Source organism: Cervus canadensis, chromosome 3 (genome assembly GCF_019320065.1).
Source record: "Cervus canadensis isolate Bull #8, Minnesota chromosome 3, ASM1932006v1, whole genome shotgun sequence".
NCBI classification, from domain to species: domain Eukaryota; kingdom Metazoa; phylum Chordata; class Mammalia; order Artiodactyla; family Cervidae; genus Cervus; species Cervus canadensis.
In genome coordinates, this window is record NC_057388.1 from 11407364 (window position 1) to 11435032 (window position 27669).

Genomic DNA, 27669 nt, shown 5'->3' on the forward strand with positions numbered 1-27669 from the left:
TGAAACCTTGAGCAAAGAAGCAGTATAGCAAGCATCTGCTCTGCTAGTTTGGCTGCAGGTGTGGTTCTGGATCCTACAGTTCTTATGTTTCCTTGAGCTCTGGGTCTTATTTACTGTGGCCAAAATTATCTACACTCCCACAAACAGTACATGAATTTCCATATACCCTTAACTTCCTGTCAACACTCGACAATATTGAGTCTTTTAATTTTGCTAGTCTAATAGGTAGAAAGTAATTTAAGAGTGCTGTTTTAATTGGCACTTCTCTGATAATTGAAAATTCTAAGCTTTTCATGTGCTTCATTTTCCCCCCCTCTTCTGCAAATTGCCTCTTCACGTTATTGCCTGTTATTCCTTGGGGTTAGTGTCTCCACTTTGTTATTCTCAAGAGTTCTAGTATATTCTGCTCTTTAATATGTTGTCAGTTTAACATTTCAAATATTTCTCATTCTGATATTCATCTATAATCTTTGTGAATGGTGTCCTTCACTGAGTGGAAATTCTTAATTTTGATGACTCAGTCAACTTTCTTGTCTTAGAGTTTCTATTTTTGAAACATTGTGTCAGAAGTCATTCCCTATCCTTAGGTCATAGATACTCTCCTATATTGTCTTCTATTAACTCTAAAGGTTATAGTGTTGATCCTTGCTCAGTAGTTACCTAGTGATGTTAGGTAGGACATAATTTTACTTCCTTGCATAATGTGAGCTGGTTTTCCCACTTCCATTTCCTAAACAAACATCCTTACCCTATTAATTGGTGCTGCCAATTTTATCTTACTTGAATTCCACAGGCAGAAATATGTTTCTCAGATCTCTGTTCTATTCCATTGGTCTATTTATCTTTTTCTTGCACAAATACTAAACTATTTTCATTATTAGACCTATACCTGCCCTTCATTTTTATTTTCTGAAATTGACTTAGCTTGTCCATACACATAAAAAAATCTATCATGAGGTACATTGTATATACTCAAAAGTGTATAATATATATATATATAGTTATAGAAAAATTATAAAGAAATATCAATGTAAACCACCATCCAAGTCAGGAAGTGCAACAATGCCAGCATTCCAGATGTTTTCCTGTGTATCTTGACCTGACTACAATCCCACCTTCCCTAGAGGCAACCACTATCCTAACTTTTGTGATAACCACTATTTCCCTGTTCTCTCTAATGTAACCATCTAAGCATGCATCCCCAAACAACACTGTTTAATTTTGCCTTCTTGGGATTCCTTCCAAATAAAATCATTTTAATACTTTATGTATTAATTTTTATTTTCTTTAGCTCAACATTATTCATGAAGTTCATGTTTCAAATAGCAGTAGTTGTATACATTGCTGTGTACTATTTCATTGTATGAATTTACCACAGTCTGTTTATCCATTTCAACTTTATTAGCATTTGGTTATCTCTAGTATTGTTTCTTTTAGTTTGAAAAAATTTTATTACAAACTCAATTTCTTTAATGGTAATAGAATTATGATTTATAAACTCGAGTCAGTGAAGGAACTATGATAGAGGACACTAGCTACTTACCCAAACCCTTCCTCTCTGGGCATAAGGAGACCCAGCTGAACTAAATTTCCCAGCTTCCCTTCCAGTTAGGTATTGCCCTATGATATCCATTATTAATAGAGTGTCAATAGAAGTGCCATTTCCAGGTTGGGCCTGAAGATATTTGGCATGTTTCCTCATACTTTCTTTTGCTTTTCTTTGGGATGGAAACCAATATGATGATTGTTCATGAAGATGTTAATGCCCTACAAAATATACTCTCTTGCATGAAAACTGCTAGACCCCTGGAGTACCACAAGGATCAGAATTTTCATGCCGATCTGTCTGAGAAACTGTTATCTGAGATCTCTGACGTGAAAGAGATTACAAATGTTTTTCTAAAATGAGGAAAGCATATATATAACACTGGCATATAACAAGTACTGTTCTAAATTTTACATATATTTACTCTCTTAATCCTCTTAAAAACTGTAAGTGCTAATTAGTCTTATTACCTCTATGTTAAGAGAAAACTGAAACTCAGAGAAGGCCAGAGTTGCACAGTTAGTAAATAACTGAACTGGGGTTCAAATCCAGAAAGTTGGACTCCCCAGTCTGTGCTCCTACCCGCTATGATGTACTATCTTTAAGCCACTGTATACAAGGGGCCTTTATTACAACAGCTAGCATGCATGTGTTCTAAGTCGCTTTAGTCCTGTCTAACTATTTGCGACCCCATGGACTGTAGCCCACCTGGCTCTTCTGTCCATGGGATTCTCCAGGCAAGAATACTGGAGTGGGGTGCCATGTCCTCCTCCAGGGGATCTTCCCGACCCAGGGATCGAGTCCACATCTCTTATGTCTTCTGCATTGGAAGGCATATTCTTTACCACTAGCGCCACCTGGGAAGCCTGTTACAACAGCTTACTGTGACCTTAAAAATACAGGAATTTGAACATAGAAGTGGGGTTCAAAAAATAACCTTAAATATGTGGTTAGATTAGAGTTGATGAAACATTTCACAGGCTGCAAAACTAGAAGTCCTTAAAACACCATCACACAAATATTTAAGAAAAACATTTCCTGCAATAACTTGAAAGGCCGGCCATTTCCCCAAAGAGCAACCGGAATGTTGTTGTGTATTGGTTGGTTGTTCCTTGACATTTTCAGTACAGGACAGTGATAAAATTATGTGTTCAGGTAAGAACTGGCAGGCCCAAAGCAGAGGCTCTAGAGGAGGTTTAGAAATGTGGTGCTGTGCCCCAACAGCAGGAGGAAGGCTGGCTACAGCTCATAGCCTTCCTCAAATACCTCCTAGTTAGGAAAGCCAAGAGAGCCAGCACTGTGGGCTATACTCACCACTTTGTCTCCTTTTACCCATTCCCTCAAATGGCCTCACAGGAGGCAGCATTTAGGTGAGGGAGAGCAAAATGGGTAGACATGGAAACCAGGAAGTAAAGTAAGCTTGAAAACTGTGTTCCAAAAAGGAATCTGAATTTGTTGCTGGCACGTGGCAGTTACTGGCAACAAACAGATGCTGAAGCCTGTCAAATGCTAAGCTATTTACATTGCAGAAGCAGCCAAAAATCTGACCTGGAAATGTCCTCAAATTCTCAAATGTACACCTGTAAGAAGGAGGTTACTAAAATTACATAGTCTTTCTAAGACTCACTTTCAATGTGATCTTAAAGCATAATGTACTAGAAAGAATTCCAAAAGGGTAAAATTTGGACTCACAGGGGACCTAGAAAAATACACCATTACCAAGACAGGTAACCTTCCCATTTCCTCCCAGGTGGAATAATGTCATTAGTATGGACCAGAGACTGCTAAGTGTATGCTAGTCTTCCTTTTAAGAGAAGAAACACCTGTTTATTATTGTTTATTATCGATATTCTGCTCATACTCAACCATCATAATTGGATGTGTTGTGGGAACAATATTTTATTTTCTAGGCTGCCTCATGTAGCCACATCTGGGCCTAATGTAGAGATCAGAACATCACCCTGAGACCGTGTGCTTTGAACTGAAGGGAGAAATTGGGTGGGGCTTGGGGTTATCTTTCTTGGTGAGGGATACAATGTGTGAGAGAAGAGTGGACTGCTGCTGTTGACCAGAGGGTAGACTGCGGCACAGAACACTAGCTGTTCACCAAAATTTATTCTTTCTTCGTCCTCGAACGTATGTCTCTCCAGGTGTATTACACCACCCATTTTCCCCTGCAGTTAGGTGATGCCACGCGGTTAGCTTTTACCATTGGTAAGAGATTAAAAGTAATGGCTACCATTTCTGGTCCTGGGACTGAAGACCTGGGGTATTTCTCCCTGACATCCTCCAAGTCTTTCTTTCCTTCCAGTTTGGAGAAATAGACATGAGGGTGACCTAGCTTCAGCCTTGCAGATAACTGTAGTTACCTAGCTGTGGTGCAGCAACATGATGAAGCTGTCTGCTGCTCAGGATTCACTCTGTACACTCCTCCCCTTTGCTCTGTGTCCTGGGAGGCTTTCTGGCCTCCATTAATAGCTCCCTGCCTTATGGATTTGGGAGGGTGGAAGGGGAGTTCAGTCAAGATATCCATTCCCTCTGCTCTCTCTGCTGAGTTGTCATAGGTTAGCTGCATCCTACCAATGACAACAGCATCTATTGGGAGAGTCTCCACTTTATCTACTCTCTTTTGGTTCTAGTAACTGCCTCTACTCCCTTGTTCCTTCAGACCTAGGGCTGGAAACAGTCCCTGGCCAACCCCCAACTCTCTTACGCCATTGCTAACAACGGAGTAGTATTCTTTGTCTTATTAGTTTCTTTTTTACATTCCCACCCTTGTAGCTATACTCCCCTTAAAGAACTTCCCTCAATAGCCCCATCTGAGTGTGCTTTCTGTTTCCTGCAAAACCTAACCAGTGATGTCTCTGGATGGCCCCATCAAGGGAAACTGCCACATTGATCACTCTCCTGAAAACTGGACAATAAAAGAAAAATAGATCATCTGTTTTTTAAGGCATCATATGTTTCATTTTGTATGTTACAAAAGGTTAGCCTTACCTCAATTAATAGTGTTATTTTTTTCCAGGAGTTTGTTCTTTTCATAAAAATTTCAAATTCGTTGGCACAAGCTGGTGCATCAAACCCTTTTTATCTGTCTAATGTATACAGCATCTGCTTGTTTTATTTTTCATTTCTGACACTGGATAATTGAGCCATTCTTTTTTCTTCATAAATCCAACCAGATGTGTGTCAGGTTTTATTATTTTTTTTTTTAAAGAATGAACTTTTGGCTGTTGTTTAATCTCTACGCTATGTGTGATTTTCTGTTTCATTAGTTGACGATTACGAAGTACTTCTGAACTTAGCATCTTAAAGCAGTCAGAAACTTTTATCATGATGCATAGTTTTTTGTGAACAAAACAGAAATGGAAGAGTTTTTGTATAGCCTAGCCTTGACAGCCACGCATCATCATCTAGAATATCCTGTTAATTATACAAGTCAGCCATATTTGATGTAGGAGGGAACTGTGCAAAAGAATGAATACCAGAAATTAGACATCACTAGGGGCCATCTTGGAGAAGGCAATGGCAACCCACTCCAGTACTCTTGCCTGGCAAATCCCATGTATGGAGGAGCCTGGTGGGCTGCAGTCCATGGGGTTGCTAAGAGTCAGACACGACTGAAGCGACTTAGCAGCAGCAGGGGCCGTCTTGGAGCTGTCAATCACATTGGTTTTTGCTCTTTACTTTTCCTGAGCTCAACCAAGAGTTCATCGTCATTCTAGTATCCCCACCTGCATCTCTGACAATTTAAACAGAAAGACTGGGGAAGAAAAGACAGTGAATCATCAAAATACAGCCTCTATTGTGGGGGGCAGTCCCCCTCCTTCCCAAACCAAGTAAGGGAAGAGGCTCAAGGTAATTGCATACGATTTGGAGGTGCCTACATGAAGGGAAACACAAGGGCTTTATCTCTCTTAGGCCTTCACTGTGAAAGGACATATTGGTCCCTAGCAATGAGATCGCCCCCCGTCTCTCTGGGGATTTTATCATGCAGCCTTTCCTAAACTGCCCCGAGAAGAAGAGGGTAAATTCTTATGAACTCACCAGCATCTAAATACGCTTATTCTTCTCATCTCTGGCTTTCCAAGTCTCCCTTAGTCAGATAAACTTTATCTAATTTGCAGGTGTATAAGTTAAAGACAGAAAGAAAAAAAAAAAAAAAGATTGTATTTTCCAAAACTGGCTATATACATGCTGTTAGTTATTTTTCTCTGTGTCTCCCCAATGGTTAGCCTTTTGAAATGTAAAATCTGAGAACTGACTGTAACATTTTGCTGAGTCGTTCATCCTCTAAAGCAATGGAAACCACAATTTGTGTTATGTGCTTAGTTGCTCAGTCTTGTCTGACTCCTTGTGACCCCGTGGACTGTAGCCCGCCCAGGCTCCTCTGTCCATGAGATTCTCCAGTCAAGAATACTGGAGTGGGTAGCCATTCCCTTCTCCAGGGGATCTTCCTGACTCAGGGATGGAACCCGGGTCTCGTGCACTGCAGGTGGATTCTTTACCATCTGAGCCACCAGGGAAATCTGGAAACCACAGTTTTATTGTCTGAATCAAAAAGGCTAATATGGGCTAAAAAATAGAATTTTACCTGGCTACAAAACTTTTCAACAAAACTTACGTCTAACTGAGCAAAATAATTTAGGACATAAAGAAGTCACCCCAACACCCTATCCTCAGAAGAGAAAAATGTATCAACCAACCACTTCTCAGTGAAAGTCACAGAAAAGGGAAGGGGAAGGGGGTGGGGTGCTTGGGGTATATTAAGCCACGTTAATGATTTGCTGAAGGTTATCTTGATTTTTGGCCAAGAAAATCATTCATTTGACCAAATGAATGACTATTCATTCTCATCAAACTAAGGTTGTGTCCTTAAGACAATACTTCGGTACTATACTGTGTTATTTATTTCAAATTTTTTAGGGTCAAGTCTGTGGAATGTTGCTTAATAAGTGTTTACTGAATCAACCAAAATAACAAGTTTAAAGCAGCTGAGGATTAACAGTTCTGAGGCCCTGTCTCCTAGTTCAGAGTCAAGCTGGTAACAACACTTCACTTCAGAGACCAGATATCGCCATACTTAATGACCTGTTACAAAGAGCAGATTAGCCCTGCCCCAGCTTAAAGCAGACAGTGCCATCTGTCCTTGTCAGGTTTTCCAGAATCTGACTTCCTGTGTGTCTGCGTTGGGAGAAGGCCAGTTCAGGGAGGGCTTGGGCAGTCTCACAGTGCCAATTCTTGCTTTTATCCATGTGCTGGGCACGTGACTGGCAGTTTGTGTCTCGTGCAATTGAAGGAGGAGAAGGGGAACTGTAAATATTTGAACATGATCTCTTCTCCTGGTTTGGACTGCAGGAGGCTCAGAGCAGCATATGAGGTAATTTTGCCACACAGCTACCAAGTGAGCTGGACACCTCACTCATCACAGCTCACATGTCTTATTGTAGAAAGAATAATGGGAATAGTAGGTTAAAGAATTGAGAGGCTTGGCTTCTTGTCAGACTGTTGCTAACTTAACTTGCAATTAAGGGAATATTATGTAATCTCTCTGCTTCTTTATGTCTATGCATAAGAAAAGCTGGACACACTTTTATTGGTGTTTGTCATTTACTTCGAGTTCCACTAATCATATAATTAGGGGTTTACTTTTATCAAACGTGTAGACTTTGGGGGATGTCTGGAGTCTAGAGCTCACAGTACAGGGCTTTGTGAAATATAGTGCCTATGAGAAGCTTCCCCCCGTACCCAGAGGCCACAGAGCTACCCTGAAGTACTGAGCCATTGTTGGCGTACATGGTGCTTATCACGGGCTTCTTAGACAAAGCATTCCGGATGCGAAGTACCTGTCAAGAAAGAACGTTCATTAGTAGATATAAGAACAAACAGCTGTCAGAGACATTGTCCTTCCCAAACACTCCAGGACTTGTACAATTTTCAGAAATCAGTAAGTTAAAATCTGTGCATCTTCAGCCTTTTTTTTTCTTATTCTGATGAAATTATTAATGTTTCTAATCAAGTGGGCTAGTAATCTCACATCAGCCAAATTCCTCAACAGATGGTTTTCACAGTTTTGATAGTTCAGGCATCTCTATAGAGACAGGTAAGAACCATGAATGCTCTTATCTAATTGAGTGTGCAGTCTTCCTTCTGTAGAAAGGGTCTTGCCTTTCACTGGGCATACAGCATGGGGAGGTAAACGTGGAGCACAATAATGAAGGGGCAGCGAGTTAGCCAGCCAAGCCACCCCAGAACCAGTGGATGGTAGTCTTCACAGCTGCAGCCCCCACTTAGGGAAGCAAGCGCAAAGAATGCATATTCTGGAATTCAGTCTGACACAACTGCCTAATCCTATTTTTGATCTGCAAGATTAACACTCTTTAGTTTGCTAATCAGTAAATATATAAGTGCTCAGGTTTCCAAATAGTTTGGATGAAGTTCACTCAAATTAGGACATGATGTGAATTAAAGAAAACCAATTAGGAGTTCATGAGTCTATATCTACATCTCTTACTAAAACAGAGTTTAGTAGAGTTTTTTTTTGTTTTTTTTTTTCTAAGTTCCTATCTTAAGGAAGATCCTACAACTTTATCTCAGGTTTGTTACATGGAAATACTCAAGATGGAACTCATGTTGTAAACATTAGCCTCAACCAAAAATAAAGGGTGTCAGAGATTGTGAAGAAAGAAGTCTTACCTAAAATAAACAAATGATTAAACTTGAAAATGGAGACACGAAAAAGAGTCTAAGAAATTTTCAAATCATTCTATGGATCATATTTTCTTTTGTTCTTTTAAAGCAGACATTATTGTTGGGCATTTGTAGAAAAGCTATATGTATCACTTTGTGAGGCACACATCTGAGGCTAGGGTAGCTTGCTAGCTCAGGGTCAGATTCTTTAGGCTCTAGTTTCAGACTGTACTTTATATATTTTTTGATGTTTTGGGTTTTTTTTTTTTTTGATATGTTTTTTGTCAAGAAGCTGTGACTAGGGAATTCCCCGGAGATCCAGTGGTTAGGACTTCACAATTTCACCGAGGGCATGGGTTCAGTCTCTGGTCTGAGAACTAAGATCCCACAAGCTATGCGGTGTGACCAAAAAATAAAAAATAAAAGTTGTGACTAATTTGCTAATAGAAGAAAAAAAGGTTTTAAGTTTTTATTTATTTATTTTCACTGTACTGCACAGCATGTGGGATCTTAGTTCATCAACCAGGGATCAAATGTGAGCCCCTGCATTGGAAGCACAGAATCTTAACCAGTGGATTGCCAGGAAATCTCAAGAAACAAATAAAAAAAAAAAACTAAACTGAAGAATAGTGATTTTGGAAGCAGTATGTTCTTTACCCACTGGACCAATTACCAGGGTGGTGTTTGAGGCTCAATTTCCAAACACCCCAAACCTAGATTCAAACATCATATCTTTGTTAGAATCTTACCTTTTCGGTGAGGTCTGTCTTGGTCTCTGTATTTACTAAGACCTGCTGTCTCTCTGTTCACAGCAGGCCTGATCCCTTTTACTGCTATGCTTTTTCTTCCATAGAACTTGCCAACTTCAAACTTACTATTAATATATAATTTACTTATTTCTTATGCTTATTGTTCATTGAGTGTCTCCCTCCCTAACAGTATGGATCTTGGTATGCTTTATTTTCTGATATATATTCTAAGTATGAGAACAAAGTCTACTGCATTATAAGTGCTCAATAAATTTTTGAGAATAAATCTCATAGTATGTGTGCCAAGAATTTATATCTATATTTAAACTCACTAGAGATTTTTTTTTATTCTTAAGCATAATGCTGTAGAAATTGCAATACTTCATGCTGTTGTTTTTAATGCCATATAAAATCAATGGTGTATGATATTATTTTAGAAGAGATTTAAAATAACATCTTTAAAATGAGACATTCTTCAGCACTCATATATAATGGAACTGTTGGCAAAATCTAATTTTGTTTTGAGATTACAGTCATTTAAACCAGGGTTCCCCAGTCCCCTGGGCCATGGACTGGTATCCATGTTTTCCAATAACAAGTATAGCCTTTGCATGGATGGGATATGTTGTTTAGCACTGATGGTTAGCTGGTACCAGGTGACTGGAAAGGGTTAATGGGCTGTATCTCCCCATCCTGTCCCAAATCTTACTCTTTACATATGCAGAATTTGTTCAGTTCTGGAACATCACATATGACCTGCTAAATTCTCCCAAGTCACCTCCACACATTATTTGTTCTTGCAGCTTTCCCCTGCAGTTCAGGTAAGTCTAAGAACTTACTTCTGACCCTGGAGGATCCTCGGTGTTATACATCAGCAGCTTGATAGCATTAGGATGGCATCCTGCCAAAATATCTCCCGTGTCAGGATCAACAGTTAAGTTATCCACTAAGGTGTCCAACTGTATTACCTTCCAACAAAGAGGAAGCAGTGAAACATTGTTCTGACTTTCACCCCTCCCACCTCCCTCCTCCCAGCTCCTTCTGGCTCCCCAAATTGATAATTTTGCTACTGAATTTTCTAAGTGCAAACGTGATGTCACCATCATTCTTCTCAAATAGCCTCATTTCCTTCATTCAAGAAGTGCATTCCCAGGTCAGGCTTGGAAGCTAATGGAACATGTTGTGTGCGAAACCAGGGTGCTGTTACCTTGAGTTGAGTTAAATCCCAGTTGTCTTGTATTTTCATAACATGAATGTTCTTATCTGATACATCAGCTACATAGATATACCTTTGAAGTAAACAACATTTACATTTGAGCAAGTAATAATGAAAGATGACACTAACTCTTATTTTGGAAAAGAGGTATACAAATTCACAATAACTCAACGTGCATATGCAATACCTTGCTGAACCACAGTGAAAGATAATGGGGTAATATGTTTAATGTTTTGAAGTAGTTTAATAAGCTTTGAATATGAAATTTGACCAAAAGCAATGGAATTGGTGTTTCCAAATGCCATACAGGCTCAGTCTCATTAGTTAAAAGAGTCACACTTTATTCTTTAAATTGAATGGAGGTAAGTGGATCTCTTATAAGGCCAATAGATTCTATACTTCTAGTGCTTGAAACTAGTGCTTGAAAAGATGTAGCAGATGATCATGAAACTCAATCACAATCATTTTTAAAAAGAGGAGGAATACTTAGACTTGTTTTCCACAGGGATCATCTCTACTTACTGTCTTACCATTACATTTAATATTCATGGTACTCTTCTTTTTAAATAACCTTCCATTTTAAAACACTTTAAAAGAATGTCTCTCATAAAATTTTATACTCCATAAAATAGCATTTTCTCATGGAAAAGTCTGCTGTAGTATGAAAGGAAGTCTGCCACTTACACAATCACAATGCCCAGTCTAAGTTGGGCCTCCCTGTCTAAAGTGAACTTTTGGGTAATTGAACTTAGTATAAGTGGATAAAGTCCTTCTGACCTCATAAAGAATACAATGCCCAGTCTAAGTTGTGCCTCCCTGTCTAAAATGAACTTTTGGGTAACTGAACTTAGTATAAGTGGGTTAAAGTCCTTCTGACCTCATAAAGAATAGAAGTACTATGCATTTATTCTTTTTAGTCAAACAGGAATTTGGAACAAACTGTGCCTGCCTATGTCCCTGCCCAGGCTATTTTTGCTACCACCTGTCCTAGGTGTCCAGGAGTCCACCAGTACCCAGACCAGGAGGTAGGGCAGAGCAGTCCTAGGTACTGCCCTGACATGGGGCAGGCTGGGGATGCCTCCCATCCCAGCCACCTCCTGTCTCACCTAGCCTCCCATGGCCAGAAAGACAGGGCCCTTGAAATTTAAGAAATTAAGATAATAATATTAATAATGATGAAAAGAAGGCTGGGCCACAGGGACTTGTTCTCTCCTGGAGCCCAAGACCCACCTGGCCTTGTGGCCATGCTGATACCCACCTCGGGACCAGGCATCCATCACCCCACAACCCATGGCCCCAGACCTCTGTAATTTTATATCCAATTTGAGCGGAAGCTTTATATATTTAATTCATTTTGTTAAACAAGAAAACATATATCCCTTTTCCTCTTTTAAAAAAAAAGAATTTGAAACAAGGACCTCATATCCATTGGTCCAAATCCTTCATTTTGTTGAGGGAGCCTTATGTGCACAAGGGCAATGACATTAAGGGTGGCTTAAGATCACACATTAAGTGTGAACCCTTGCCACACCGGATCCCTGCACACATCTATTGAGTACTTAAGCCTCAAGATGTAACCACTTCTTCAGGGATGGAGTCCACAAGAACATCAAGGGTAAAGGGTTGAAAATTCAAAAAAGAGCTTACTTCTTGTCTAGTGAGATTGTAATTCCATTGGCAGAACTAAATCCTCTGGCCACCACTTTAACCTCTCTTGGGCTGTAGAAAAGCACATGAGTCCAGCGAAGATCCATGACCAACTCTAATAGTGCCAAGAAGAAGTTGGTAAAATAGCGGTCTCTGGTGGCATAGAACTGTTCTGGTCCGAGAACCACAATATCATTCACACTAAAATGAAAAAAGAGAGAGACAGAGAGAGGGAAAACCAACAAACCACGGACTAGTTAAAATCATGAAATCTCAAAGACCAATAAATTGATCAGCTTGAAGAATTATACAAGAACTAGTCTGGATTAAAGAATTCCACGAAGAGTACATGGTTTTTCATTGCCCTTATGGGTTTTCTTTTAGCCACTTGTTATTTGCTCACTCTTCCCTTCCATAGAAGTCAGCAAAAATAGATAAGTTTACAGATAAACCCCAAATCTAAATCTGTTAACTTGTGAATGTTAATAGTAGTTATCTGTGGTGGTCATAGTGCAATTCACCAGTAGTTCTGGTTCTCTTCTTTTTTGAATTAGGCTTCTCCATGCCCTTGGAGTTAGGCACAGCTGTGTGACTTGCTCTGGCCAATGAAAATGAAATGATATATTAGCTTTCTAGATGGGAGGCTTTGAGAGCCAGAATGGTTCCCTCACTCTCCCACAGTAACCAGCAACTTTTCTGATAAAGTGTGGTCCTCTCTTAGGGTACTACATGAGGACACCATACAGCTGACTTCCCCAATCTACAGTGGACATACAGCATGAGTGAGAAAACAAAACAACTTCATGGGTTTGAGCTGTGAAAGAGTTAGGGTTTTTCTTTTCTGTTATTGCACCAAGACCCAGATCAGCCTGACCTTTATATTTTCTCTGCATAGGTGGGATTATGAGTGTTATTCATTTCTTATTTATGTTCTTCAGTACCATTACAAAATTTAAATGAAGCAAGTCTTACTCTTACAACAAAAGCCAATAAAAACAAAGTCAGTTCCATTTTGGAAAAGAAAAAATGAGATGACTTGGAAAAAATGCAGGAAAAAAATTGAACTTTGTGTGTGTGTGTGTGAAGCTCCTTTATGCAGCAACTTTGTAAAATACACAATATTGTCAATAAGTTTAATGTGCCACCCTTTCTAGTGGTATACATGAATTTTTAAATTTTTATTTTATATTGGAGTATACTCAGTTAACAATGATGTTAGTTGCAGGTGTATAACAAAGTGATTCAGTTACACCCATATGAATTTAGACTTAATTTAGGAAAGAAAAATTTGGATGAATCAGGAGATACTTTGAGGTTTTGGTATATAATGATTTTCCCAAGTTTCTTGGGCTTTAGGTCTCAGTTTACACAATCCTTCTTCCAAGAGGTATTGCCCAACACCATAGATTAAGTTAAACTCCCTCATAATATGTCCTGTAGCACTTTGTTCCACCTCTTGAAATGCCTTGTCATTGTGTTTATCAGGGCACTCCTCAAAGTCCTCCAAGCCCACCTGCTCTGTTCCAGCTGGCACTGTCTCACCCAGCTCTGCATAGGACCTGACAGAATTCCACAGTGCACCCTTCTAGTGCCTTGCCCATGTCTGTTATGGGCCTTTTACTCCTACTTCCAGGCTTCCAGATTGATATGAAAGCACAGGATATCACCAGATTTGCCTTGCACATGCATAAGGAGCTATGTGCAGGAATTAATACCCCTTGAAGTAAACCTTTGACTGCTAAAAGATGGGGCTGGTGGATAAATTCCTCTTCCTCTCTTATCTTGACTAGACTGTCTTGAAATGATGCTTATGTTGCTTATTGGAGGGCAATACCATGATTTTGTTTTATTTTTTATTTTTTTTATTTTTTTATTAGTTGGAGGCTAATTACTGATTTTAAGTAGTCAGTTACACTTAACTGTACACTTAGTGGCTGGCTTGACAAATATATTTACTATAGACTCTCTCCTGTATCAGTACAGTTCAGTTTAGTTGCTCAGTCATGTCCAACTCTTTGCAACCCCATGGACTGCAGCACGCCAGGCCTCCCTGTCCATCACCAATTCCCAGAGTTTACTCAAACTCATGTCCATTGAGTTGGTGATGTCATCCAGCCATCTCATCCTCTGTCGTCCCCTTCTTCTCCCGCCTTCAATCTTTCCTAGCATCAGGGTCTTTTCCAGTGAGTCAGTTCTTCGCATGAGGTGGCCAAAGTATTGGAGTTTCAGCTTCAGCATCAGTCCTTCCAGTGAGTATTCAGGACTGATCTCCTTTAGGATGGACTGGTTGGATCTTGCAGTCCAAGGAACTCTCAAGAGTCCTTTCCAACACCACAGTTCAAAAGCATCAATTCTTCAGTGCTCAGCTTTCTTTATAGTCCAACTCTCACATCCCTAAATGATAACTGGAAAAACCATAGCTTTGACTAGATGGACCTTTGTTGGCAAAGTAATGTCTCTGCTTTTTAATATGCTGTCTAGGTTAGTCATAGCTTTTCTTCCAAGGAGTAAGCATCTTTTAATTTCATGGCTGCAGTCACCATCTGCAGTGATACTGGAGCCCAGAAAAATAAAGTCTGTCACTGTTTCCATTGTTTCCCCATCTATTTGCCATGAAATGATGGGACCAGATGCCATGATCTTAGTTTTCTGAATGTTGAGTTTTAAGCCAACTTTTTCACTCTCCTCTTTCACTTTCATCAAGAGGCACAGATTTGTTGTCTCATTTGCTGTCTGTCTTCTTATAAGGACATCCATCATATTGGATTAAATGTGGGCTGTAATACAGCCTCATCTTAACTAATTACATCTACAAACATCCTGTTTCCAAATAAGGTCATGTTTTGATGTATGGGAGGGGGGTTAAAATTTCACTTTTATATTTTTGAAGGGACACAGTTCAACCTATGACACTCCCCTTCCCCTGCCTCAGGTTGGTCTCTGACTTTTGCATCCTGGGCTGCACAAGTCCTAATAAAGGACTTGTGTCTCAAGTTTTCCCTCAGGCTATGCTGAGGAGCTTCCCATGAGGTGACCAGGTAGGTCATCAGGCCTGTGAGAGAACCCCCATTTTGCTGAAGAACACTGAAGCACAGGTTAAGTGGTGGGTCCACAGTTTCTCATTTACCGTGTGGCAGTCCTAGTCCCCACCATGCCTCAGAACCCAGCACGACGCATCGTGGGAAAAGTCAACAACATTACGTTCTCTTACGTCCTCCCCTCTGCTTTTGTTATCCCCTAATTCTGTTTGGAGAAATTAAAATATGTCATTGAGAAAGAGAGCAAAGGAGAAAAGATGAGCTTGGTTCCTTTGCTTTCCCTACTCTTCTACCTGATGCGAAGATGAACCTCTACTGTTTTAGAACCAGTCTCAGTGCTGAGTCTGTTTTATAAAAGATTCTTCATAGTTCATTACAGTCTCGGAACAGGCAACCTAGGCCATAAAAAACACTTAGAATTTTTCTCAAAGATGTTCACCACAGTGAATAAGAGCCCAGCTTTGAGTTCAGAGGCGTTAAAGTTTACACCTAGTTCAGCCACTTACAAGTTACGTAACTTGGCCCCAAACTGCTCTAAGTCTGTTTACCCCTGCCTGTCACTAAAGGCAGTTGTGAGAAGGGGTGGATCAGGTTCCCCTTTCAGCAGAAAGCCTGGCACATAGTCAACACTAGATAAGTGTGAACTTGTATATGTGCCTACAGGCCTTTTTTTTTTTTTTCCCCTTCAAATTCTACTTTAAAACTTTGGTTCAACAAAGGAATGGTCCTTCTGGAGGCTGGTTATAACGCCCAGTGGGTGTGGCTTTCAGATTGCCACCTCCTAGGACAGCTAGAGGGTATGGTTGTCTAAAGAGCCCAGTAGCAGGCACTGCACTGTTGCGTTACCGAGGATGGAATTAGAGCTTGGGAATCTTAACTGAGCAGCTTTATAGGACTAAAATGCTTTCCGAAGGTTGCAGACATTCAATACCAAACACAGCAGTTTCTAGGGAGGTGCTGGGCAGTGTCACCATGGGAACCTTTAGAAAGCTTTAGGGAAAAAAGCTTCAAAACAAAAGTTTAAGACAGCCTGCTGAACTAAGAAAGCATACAGCAGAGGCGCAGAATAAATAGAAGTGCAAAATAATCCCATACCTTTTGAGAAGTTCGTGTTTTATAGTTTTCAGGTATACCAAAGAACGTTGTTGTTCCTCAAATTTAAATATCTCCACGGTGGAGTCCATGTGGGGATGGTTCACAACATAAAGATACACAGTTTGGTCTAAATAGAGAAAAGGCATAATTTCCAAGAAGTTGGCTACTATTTCAACTGTTATAGACATAGCATAGAACTTGATTATGTCCAGGGATCTTTCTTACACATCTTGTATCTGATCCCCACAACCCATCTGATGTAAGTCAAACAAATGCCAGAATCCCATTTTATTGAAAAAACTGACACTCAGAAGGTTAATGATTTATGAGCAATTTTACCACCACACAGTGGCAAAGCCAAGCCCAGATATTTCTGCAATGCTCCCTTCAGCCACACCTGCACACCCTCTCTAACAGGAAGATGCAGAACTACCATGGTGATTAAACATAGATGTGGTTTCCCAAGGTGGCCTTTCAACAAACAGAAGTGGGTACAAGCAAGTGAAGCTTTCCCAAGAATTCTCTTCTGTGAGAACTGCCTACATTGCAACACACATTCAAGAGGTGTCAGGCCTAAGTAAGCATATTCAACACCTCCCAGTTACAGAATGAACTCCTAACACAAGTCACCCTACCTGAGGTTGCAGAAACGGTATTTATTTGTGAACCCAACGGATGTGAAATGTAAATAGGAATGTAGGAGAAGATAATTAATTGTGAAGTCACTAAGTCGTGTCTGACTCTTTGTGACCCCGTGGGCTGTAGCCTACCAGGCTCCTCCATCTATGGGATTTTCCAGGCAAGAATACTGGAGTGGGTTGCCATTTCCTTCTCCAGGAGATCTTCCCAACCCAGGGACTGAACCCGGGCCTCCCGCATTGCAGGCAGATGCTTTACCATCTGCGCCACCAGAGAAGTTAGTAGGAGAAGATAGATTAGCCAATTCTAGGTTCTAACTAGCCTCAGGAATTTTCACCTGTCTGTTCTCATACTGGAATATGAACTGCTGTGATGTGAACCAGATTAGGGGCAGCACTCTGGCTTACCAGAGTAGTCTTTACTAACTTACCAGGAGCTCTAAATCAGATGAGCTCCAGAGTTTGAAAAAACCTGGGCCCGTGCTTCCACTCAGGACTGGATCTGCATTCATCTCCTCAGTTCCCTTCTTGGGGTTTCCAGTTATGCAGTGGAGCAAGCTGGAAGCTGGAGCCCTGAGGTGTGGGGCTTATCCTCAGGGCCCCTGAAACACACAGGCAGCTTTATCTGAATTAAGGAAAAGTGCTCCCTCACAGAAGAACCTTTCTTTTGGTCTGACCCAACTCTATTCCAGGGACTCGACAGACAGAACATGAATAGGATTTAGTCCCCACGTGGCCCTTCAACAAGACACTCTTGCTGGTCACAGCATGAAAAATATATGTGCTGCCCTGGCTTTACCCCCTTCTTAAGACCTTTTTTCATTTAAGAGATATCTGGTGAGAAGACTTTTGTTCTCTATCTTCTCATTCATGCCAATTTATGTATAATGTTTTGGCCTTGTGAATTAAATACATAATTAAGGGAGGTCACTAACAAAATAAGATGTTAATAATAATACACTCAACTTCTGAAAACCTGCTTATATGCCTGAGGATTAATCAGTAAATGGTCCTATCTTAAAAAAGAAAAAGAAAAAAGAAAAAACACTGTCTCTTCTGAGAGTGATGGTGAATTTTCAGAAGGGAGTGACATGACCACATTTGCACAGAAAATAACTACTTGCTTATAAAAATGATTTGAAGTGATACAAGAGGGCAGGCGCCATCAGGGGCCACTACAGAATCTAGGAAAGACATGCTCGGGACCAGGACTGGGATGGTGCAGTGAGGATAGGGAGAGGTAAGCGGTTTGGAGAGTTCTGTGAGGGGTGAATTGGACAGAACATTGTAACTAGTCGACTGAATGAGGCAGGGAGAGGGGAAGAGTCAAGGTTGGGCCCAGTGTTTTATTTTGAGGAATAAATTATATATGAAAGGACTTTATGAACTGAAGAACAATATAAAACTGTTAGGTACAATTATCTTTTAAAGAAGAGCTTGCTAACTAAGCAAATACATGTCATATATTATTACAGATTTCAGGGGAATATTTAACTTAGTAAAAGACCCTGATGCTCAGAAAGATTGAAGGCAAGAGGAGACGGGGGCGACAGAGGATGAGACGGTTGGATGGCATCACTGACTCAATGGACATGAGTTTGAGCAAGCTTCGGGAGATGGTAAAGGACAGGAAAGCCTGGGGTGCTGCCGTCCATGGGGTCGCAAACAGTTGGACAGGACTAAGTGACTGAACAACAGAAAAGCTTTGAGCTATTTAAAAGTTACCCATTTATTTAAAAATTAGCAAGTCTCTGTTGGTTCAGATGAAAGGGATGAAACAGATTGATTGGATAAGTGGACTGAAATAATTATTAATAATTTTTTGTTCATTGAAATTACTCTGGCAAATTTATATTTAACAATGCATTGTAACTCCAGTATGTATTTGGAAGAATTAAAACACCATTCATTGAAAAATTTTGATTTGCAACACTTCCATTTCTCCTCCTTTTCATGTCATTACTACTAGAGAGGTTTCATTCTTCTTATATGTTACATGATCCATAGACCCACAAATATTTACAAATTGTTAGTCTGGAGTTATACACTATAAAGAAAAATACTATTATTTTAAAGCATATGTAATACAGTGTATTCATAACTATGCTCTGTTTTCTGTGACAGCTTTTTTGAGATATAATTCACTTGCCTTTAAACTCACACTTTGAAAATGTACAGTTTAGTGTTTGTACTGTATTCACAGAGTTGTCCAGCCAGAGCCACTATCTAGTTCCAGAATATTTTCATCACCCCCCACAGAAACCCCATACCCACTGGCTGTCACCCCCATTCCCCACTGTCCTGAGTCCCTGCCAACGATGAATCTACTTTTTGTCTCTGTAAATGTACCTGTTCTGGACATTTAATATAAATGGAATCAAACAGCATGTGGCATTTAGTGACTGAATTCTTTCACTTAGGGTAATGCTTACAGGGTTCATCAGTACTTCATTTATTTTTATTGCCAAATAATATTCCATTGTATAAACATACCACCTTTTGGTTATGCATTCATCATTTCATGGGAATTTGGATTATTTTCACCTTTCGCATGTTAGGAGTAATGCTGCTATGACAATGTGTGTGTAAGTTTTTGTATGAACCTATGTTTTCATTTCTCTTGGGTATGTGCCAAGGACTAGTTTCTGCATCATGTGGCAATTCTAGATTTAACATTTTGGGCAACTGCTAAAATGATTTCACCCGTGATTGCACCCAATGCCACCAGCAAAGTGTGAGGATGTCAGCTTCCTTACATCTTTGCCAATGCTTGTTATTGTCTGTCTTTTTTTATTGTAGCTGCTCTGTGTTTATAAAGTGGACTCATTATGGTTTTGATTTGCATTTCCCTAATGACTAAGGATACTGAGTATCTTTTCATATGTTTATTGACCATTTGTATATCTCTTTGGAAGGATCTGCTAAGATCTTTGTCTATTATTTAATCAGGTTATTTGTCTTTTTGTTTGAGATGTAAAAATTACTCATATATTCTGGATATAAGCCTCATCAAATACCTGATTTGCATATCTTTTCCTCTGACTCATTAGGTTGTTTTTCACTTTCTTGGTGGTGTTTTTTCCTTTATTTATTTAGCTCATCTTAATAGAAGTGTATCACCTGGTAAACCACTTTGGTATTTTATTATTTTTTAATAAACTTTTTGTTTTATCTTAAAGCATAGCCAATTAACAGTGTTGTGATAGTTTCAAGTGAACGGCAAATGGACTCAGCCACACACATACATGTATCCATTATCCACCAAACTCCATCCCATCCAGGCTGCCATACAACCTTGAACAGAGTTACCTGTGGTATATTGCTTGTATCTTTTGAAGATTTTAATTTTGATCATGTCTAATTCATCCATTGTTTTCTTTTATGTTGTTTTATAATGTCACATCTTCACTTTCACTTTTTACTTTCACGCATTGGAGAAGGAAATGGCAACCCACTCCAGTGTTCTTGCCTGGAGAATCCCAGGGACGGGGGAGCCTGGTGGGCTGCTGTCTCTGGGGTTGCACAGAGTCAGACACGACTGACGTGACTTAGCAGCAGCATAATGTCACATGATTATTTTCAAAGGGCCTTTAGTTTATATGTTAGATTTCTGAGAACAACATTCAGGCTGGTTTTGATGGTGAGATGAAAAGGGAATAAGAGAAAGAGGGTGTGACCACAATCTAGTCTTCCTCTCTTTCATGCAATTAAAAAAATGTTCTGATATACATTTATTATCTCACAAATATATACCTTTATGGTAAAATAGCATCTTCCCTCCTTTGACATACATGCTGGCTAGTTTGAGGATGAGTGGTTTGTATTTCCCTCATTTCCCCCTTATTCTTCAGCATTCAGGCTTTACCTTTGTCAATGAAAGTACTCATTCCATGTGGATTAAAGGATGCTCTATCAAAACCATCACTGATGTTTAATTCCTGGACCCTTGGGTTTTGCTCATTTAAATCCATCAAGAAGATTCGTCCTGGCTCATCTGGTGCAAGGTCTGGCATGCCTGGATATTTTAATCCCTTTAAGAAACAGAAACAAAAATGTTCAAAGCTCTAAATTTCTTTTATAGATTTCTGGGATTTTTTTTACACTGTCTGGTGTTGCCATTATCTGATCTGAAGGATTACCAGTATCATCCAAGCCGTTGGGAATGAGAATATGGGAAGAACCTATTTTCAGTTTTTAATATATAGAGAGGAGGTTAAGCCAAAGAGCATAATACAAGAGACTAAGCTGAATTACTTTGTTTGAGTCCCTTGGCCTGCCTAAGCTACAGGTTACTCATTTATAAAATGTGGAAGTTAAAATACTTAATTACTAAGGCTCTTTCTAGTCCTAGGGTGTATGGTTTCATTACACTGCTCCCACCCTCAGTTCAGTTCAGTTCAGTCGCTCAGTCGTGTCCGACTCTGCAACCCCATGAGCCGCAGCACACCAGGCCTCCATGTCCATCACCAACTCCTGGAGTCCACCCAAACCCATGTCCATTGAGTCAGTGATGCCATCCAACCATCTTATCCTCTGTCGTCCCCTTCTTCTCCTGCCCTCAACCTTTCCCAGCATCAGGGCCTTTTCTGTTTGTCATTACATAATATAACAGTGTAGGGTGGGATGACGAAGAGTAGGATCAGCTAAGAACTAATAGGAGAACCAGTTTCATTGAGTTGACTATTTCTGACCTGTTTGGTTCCTACAGATTGGTCCAAAGATTTGAATGTGAATCCTTTTCTCCAAATACTGTAAAACGTTTACTCCAGTAACTTGTACAGTGGCTGTTTCTACTGGAAGGACAAGGTGTTTATCAACCAATAATAGGTGTCCTGAATGTATTGGACCTTTCCTGCATCCCAGGTCACAGTGTCAAAACTTAGGATTGGTTTATTCTATACTAATTATAAAACTCAGCCTACTTCCTCCTTGTATCCTTCCTCTATCACTCTGATGTATGTAAACATCTACAACCTTGTATATTTTCTTGTACACTCATGTCTACTTATACCCAGTTTAAATTATTTCCTTCTCTTTCTTTCTACTCTTAACTTCTCCCTTGCACTCTCTCTCCCCTTCCTCCCTCCCTCTCTTACACACACACACACACACACACACACACACACACACACACTCTTACTCATACTATTCTTGGCCCTTCCATTGCCCCACCCCCTGACCTCTAGGAGAGTAGGACTTCAGTTCCAAATTTTTTGTTGTTGAGTCACTCAGTTGTGTCTGACTCTTTGTGACCCCATGGACTGCAGCAAATAACTCTGCCTGTATATCTTCAAACCTTTCTTAGAATAGTCCTTCTATGCTTAAATCTTATGGGAAACCTGGCTTTCCTCAGATAATACCAGTCACTGAAGCCCTTCGGTAGAAGGGCTATTCCCTCTATCATTCATCCTCCTTAAGTCACCACACGTAGAAGACAGATCAGTATGCCCCTGTTGTTGTTGTTCAGTTGCTAAGTCGTGTCCGACTCTTTGCAACCTCATGGACTGCAGCAGGCCAGGCTTCCCTGTCCTTTGCTGTCTCCAGGACTTTGCTCAAACTCATGTTCATTGAGTCGATGATGTCATATAATTGTCTCATCTTCTGTCATGCCCTTCTCCTCCTGCCCTTAATCTTTCCCAGCATCAGGGTCTTTTCCACTGAGTCAGCTCTTCTCAGCAGGTGGCCAAAGTATTGGAGCTTCAGCTCAGCATCAGTTCTTTCAGTGAATATTCAGGGTTGATTTCCTTTAGGATGGACTGGTTGGATCTCCTTGCAGTCCAAGGGACTCTCAAGAATCTTCTCTACCACCACAGTTCAAAAGCATCAATTCTTTGGTGCTCAGCCTTCTTTATGGTCCGACTCTCACATCCATACATGACTACTGGAAAAACCATAGCTTTGACTATGCACACCTTTGTTGGCAAAGTGATGTCTCTGCTTTTTAATACACTGTCTAGGTTTGTCATAGATTTTCTTCCAAAGAGCAAGTGTCTTTTAACAGCCCTGAGCTATGCACTTCTGCTTCCAGACCTCGAATCTTGCCATCATCAGTTTAAGAGCCTTTCTTCTAAGGAAGACTCACTCTTTGCTCAGTGCTTCCTTATCAAGTTCTCTATCAAGTCTCTTTGCCCTGTTCTAGCTTTTATATAGGGCTCTTGCCTGGAAAATCCCATGGATGGAGGAGCCTGGTAGACTGCAGTCCATGGGTCGCTAAGAGTTGGACACCACTGAGGGAATTCACTTTCACTTTCCACTTTCATGCATTGGAGAAGGAAATGGCAACCCACTCCAGTGTTCTTGCCTGGAGAATCCCAGGGACGGGAGCCTGGTGGGCTGCCGTCTATGGGGTCGCTCAGAGTCGGACACGACTGAAACGACTTAGCAGCAGCGGTAGCAGTCTAAAATCAGGTTGAAAAACACTATGAAGTTATCATCTCAGCCTCAACCAGACATTTAATATTCTTTATCAATATTTGTGTTTATTCTAATATGTAAACTACTGTGTATCTCTAAGTATCTATTCTGGATTTATTTCATTATCTTCCATAGACCACACCATCTTTCTGTATTCTCAGTGGATGACTTTACCTCCTTTTTCACTGAAAAAAAACCCATGCCATTCAACATGAATTTCCTGATTTCCTCCTTTCTACCTCAGTTTATTCTTCAGTTTTATCAGTTCTCATCCTTTCTCCCTCCTTTCTAAGGAAAGAATATCCTTCTGTTCTTAGTTAATTCCCTGTTCTCTAGGGCCTGTCTTTAGAATTCACCACTCATTCTTCACCAATGTCCCCTTCTTTTACCTGAAAAATTGCTCATTGCTCTTTCCCTGAAACAAATATTTTCCAACTTTACTATTTCAAACAGGCATTTTTCTCACCTTCCTTCACTGTCAAATTTCTTACAAACATCACTTGACCTTGGTGCCTTGGTTTGAATTGCTCCAACTCATATTCTACCAGTTTGTAGAAATACCTCTATAAAGGTCATATCAACGGCCTCCAAAATGTCCTATTTAATAATCCTTCTATATTTCCTTATCTGTATCTCTGTGGCATTTGACACTGTGGTAGAAGTTTTATTTCTTATCAAAAAATCAAAAGTAGAATTTCCAGATAGAATTACTGCTTCTTTTCCTGCCCTTCCCTCCTGTCCTCATCCATCCCTCCCTTCTCATTCTGCACTCTTCCCTTGCAGAGCTCATTCATAAGGTTTCAGGTATTTCTTCTATATCAGTAATTATCAAACATGCACAGTTCCCTGGAACCTCTCTATGGAGCCCTAGCCTGCATCCCAGCTTCTTCATAAGGGCAGCTCAAAATCAAATGATCAAAACCAAAATCGTCTCACCTCAAATCCTTGCTCTCATTTATATCTACTCTCTGCTAAGGGAATCACTGTTTTCTCCAATATCAGGCCATACAATTGAGACTCCAAATCTATCCTTTCCTTCCTTCAGAGTCAATTTGTCAGTAAGTCCCATGGCACAAATAATGGTGACATTGGGGGAAGGACATCAGAGACACCCAGTTCTTCCCATTTTCACTTGAGGTAGATCGTCTCTTTTCACGTAAGGAAAATTAAGCCCAGAGAAGTGAAATGCCTAAGTCACTCAGATCATTAGTTGCACAGTGATGTACAACTTTCTGCCACACCATAATGAGAGGTTTGACAGTAGAGAATATTCTATTGCTTAAGAACGCTGCTCAGGGCAGAGCCCCACAGCAAGTCTGGTGGGAGCTTGGAGGAATGTAAGGTCACTGCCAGCTGGCAGAAGGATCAGGTGCTCTGGAAGTGGAAATGATCTGACTGGGGAATAAGGGTGGGGCATGGCAAACAAACATGGCCCACATTAAGTGTCACGACAAATGAAACTCTTTACACATGCTTGGTTTTCTGTTTAAAGCAGTTAGGTAAGAATCTTGGCAAATGTTTGCAATTATTTAGATACTGTTCACCCCTGAAAAAGGCAAAAATCACCTGGGTGTGCAGGCATCTTATTTCCACCCACAGACTCCAGGAACGTGTGGACAAGCACTGAACTCCTGCACGGCCCGCGTTCACCAGGACACGTGTTCAGTAAGCAGTCAGGCGCCTGTGCGCGCCAGATACTCTGTCAGGTGTGCATGGCGGCAGACACGCCGAGGTCCTAGTCTCAAAAGGGCCCATCAGATATGGGGAGGCATCTAAGACCCTCACCACAGGGAAACCGTGGGGTCATAGAAGGGCCACCTTGCCCAGAAGAGAGAGTGTTAGGGATATTCCTGAGGGATTAAAGCTCCACTACAGTGAGCCCTCATAGGGAACTAGGAGTTGGATGCCAACACATGTGAGGAAGGGAGTAATCTTGCTGGCAAAGAACAAGTCAAGTCCCAAGGTAAGGAAGCAAATAGCCTGCTTGGCACCTCTAAATAGACTAAAAATATCTATCACACGGAATTAATCCCTAAATCAGCAGCTTCCAAACATGTTCTAGGATGGCAGGAAAGGGCAGCAGGAGGTAACCAAGAAGAACAAGGACTTGAATTTATTGCAGTACAGCAAGATTAAAAATAAGCAAAGAACATTATCCTTATCCTATAAGAATGAGTTGTTTGTTATTTTGCAGAAAGAGCTAACGTTTCTCATAGAATTGTGATGAAAATCTCTACTTGCTGCATAACAAGAATTCAGTACACTTAGCGCTAGTAAAAATATTAATAGGAAAGAAACATACAGTAGGAACTACACATCTCCTAGCCATAAAATAATTGTTTTTAACAGTCTGTTGGGCATCACATTGAAAATCTGAATTGACAGTAGGTAATTTAAGTCAACAAGGAAAAAGCTTTTCTAGACAGCTGTAGTTTTTGGAGGAAAACTAAAGAAATAAAATCCTTCCCACCCACCTACCCTAACATACACCACCACCAGGAGCAATTTAAAATGCATATTGACTATAGACCCTGACTATACTGAAGAATCTATAAATTGGGACCATTAAGGAATATTTTATGCCCCTCCCCCCCACTGCTTTTGGCCAAAAAGACATAGATTTTTTAAATGTGTTATTTGATAGTATTTTATTAGTCCAAATGGAATATTAGAACATGCAATTCCAGCAATCAGAATTCACATTGGAAATGTAATTAATATCTACTTTTTTCAAAATCCTAAGTCCCACTCCAAATTGTAACTGATTTAACTAAGTATATGATAATTTTCAATGTTTTTGCAATATAACATTTTAATTTGTCAAAGTTCAGTCCTTTGCATAGCTTCCTAATCATCCCAAACCTGTGAAGGTGGTACTGGAAATAAAATGCAGATTTTCCTCTACTCCTCTTTGAAAGAGGAACCCAAGATGGAAATGCTCAGGGTTATGAATGGAGTAACGTGGCTAACATTCACTCTGCAAACATTTACTGAGTTCCAAACTCAGGCAGGCATGATGAGATGAATACCGATTAGTAAGAAGATGACTTCCAGAAGCTGAGGCTCAGCCAGTAGGGCAATGGTGAGGATGGATAGCTGCAGAGCAAATCTGGAGCCTCGTCTAGGAAGTGAATGGAATTCAATATACACTTATCAGTACTCCCCTGGGTATATAATTGCCCACAGGGAGCTGCCCACCATGGGGTAGGCAAGCCTGGGCATGTCTGTCTTGCCTCAGTTAGCCTCTGGAATCCCATTTTGGTGCTTTTAGTTGACTAGTTTACACATAAGTGGGACACTTGTGTTGGCGACACTTGAGTTGGCGACACTAATGTTCTGTCCATATAGCTATTAACTTGCGCATCTGAGGAACATGGGAAATACTCACATTGGAGATAAAAGCCAGCCCACTAGGAAGGATGTCAATATCTTCAGAGCCATTTTCTGTAAAAAAAAAAAAAAAAAAAAGCTGAGGGTCAGAAAGATGCATGAATGGTGGCTTAAAAAGTAATTTCACACACAGAACATCCCTTTACTCTTGCCTGGAGAGTCCCCTGGACAGAGGAGCCTGGCGGGCTGCAGTCCATGGGGTTGCAAAGAGTCAGAGACGACTGGGCACGCATGCCCTGCCCTCCGTGGAGTAAAATAGACTTGGGGAGAACCCAGCAAATTGAATAAAACAATTTTAAAATGATGTGAATATGGGTGGGTTAGTTTTTAAAATACATTTATTAATGTGTGTTTTTTTTTAATCGTCAGGTTTTCTGGTTTGTTTTTGGCTGTGCCGGGTCTTCATTGCTGCATGGGCTTTTCTCCAGTTGTGGTGAGTGGGGGCTGCTGTCTAGTTGCGGGGCATGGACTTCTCCCTGCTGTGGCTTCTCTTCTGACAGAGCATGGGCTCTGGGGCACAGGCTCAATGGCTGTGGCTCACGGGTTTAGTTGCTCTGCAGCATGTGAGATCTTCCCGGATCAGGGATCGAACCCGTGTCTCCTGCATCAGCAGGTGGATTCTTTCCCACGGAGCCATCAGGGAACCCCCTGGATGGGTTAGTTTGTGAACAGACCTTTTTCTATCTCTTTTTTCGTCTAAACGCCACTTCTGGGCTTCCTTTTGCTCTAGTCCCCTTCTGCCCCTCTCCTGGATGGGAATACTCACCAGCCTTTACCCACACTTGGCTCTTTCTCATGGCAGAGCACCCATTTACTCTAGTCCCAAGGCGTCAGCTTCCACCCACATACTCTTAACTCTCCAATCTCTAAATCCCAAAACTTTCTGCCAACTTCCAGACCTCTGTATTCACCTGTATGTACATGTATAGTGAAAGTCACTCTGCTGTGACTGACTCTTTGCAACTCCGTGGACCATATAGTCCATGGAATTCTCTAGGCCAGAATACTGGAGTGGGTAGCTGTTCCCTTCTCCAGAGGATCTTCCCAACCCAGGGATCAAACCAGGTGTCCCGTATATAGGACATTTCTATCAGGCCTTTTCATTTCTGATATTCAACATGTATCAAAATGATCTGGAAATTTCCCTCTTAAATCTGCTCCATTTTGTATATTTCAATTTCAGTGGATGACATTTCCATCCCCCAGTACCCAAAGTAGGAACCTTGGAGTTATTCTTGATGTCTTC

At 40.6% G+C, this 27669-nt stretch overlaps 1 protein-coding gene across 1 annotated transcript in view; it reads right to left on the minus strand.

The window, feature by feature from the left end:
• Nucleotides 1-7137: 7137 nt before the first annotated feature.
• Nucleotides 7138-27669, minus strand: part of PON3 (paraoxonase 3) — a 28851-nt gene continuing 8319 nt past the window's right edge. Inside the window, exons 3-9 of the mRNA XM_043462647.1 lie at nucleotides 26422-26477; nucleotides 20485-20650; nucleotides 15982-16108; nucleotides 11849-12049; nucleotides 10193-10274; nucleotides 9825-9953; nucleotides 7138-7392 (exon numbers count right to left, since the gene is read on the minus strand). Of these exons, the coding sequence (XP_043318582.1) occupies nucleotides 7234-7392; nucleotides 9825-9953; nucleotides 10193-10274; nucleotides 11849-12049; nucleotides 15982-16108; nucleotides 20485-20650; nucleotides 26422-26477 (920 nt within the window). The 3' untranslated portion in view covers nucleotides 7138-7233. The remainder of the gene's footprint in view (nucleotides 7393-9824; nucleotides 9954-10192; nucleotides 10275-11848; nucleotides 12050-15981; nucleotides 16109-20484; nucleotides 20651-26421; nucleotides 26478-27669) is intronic.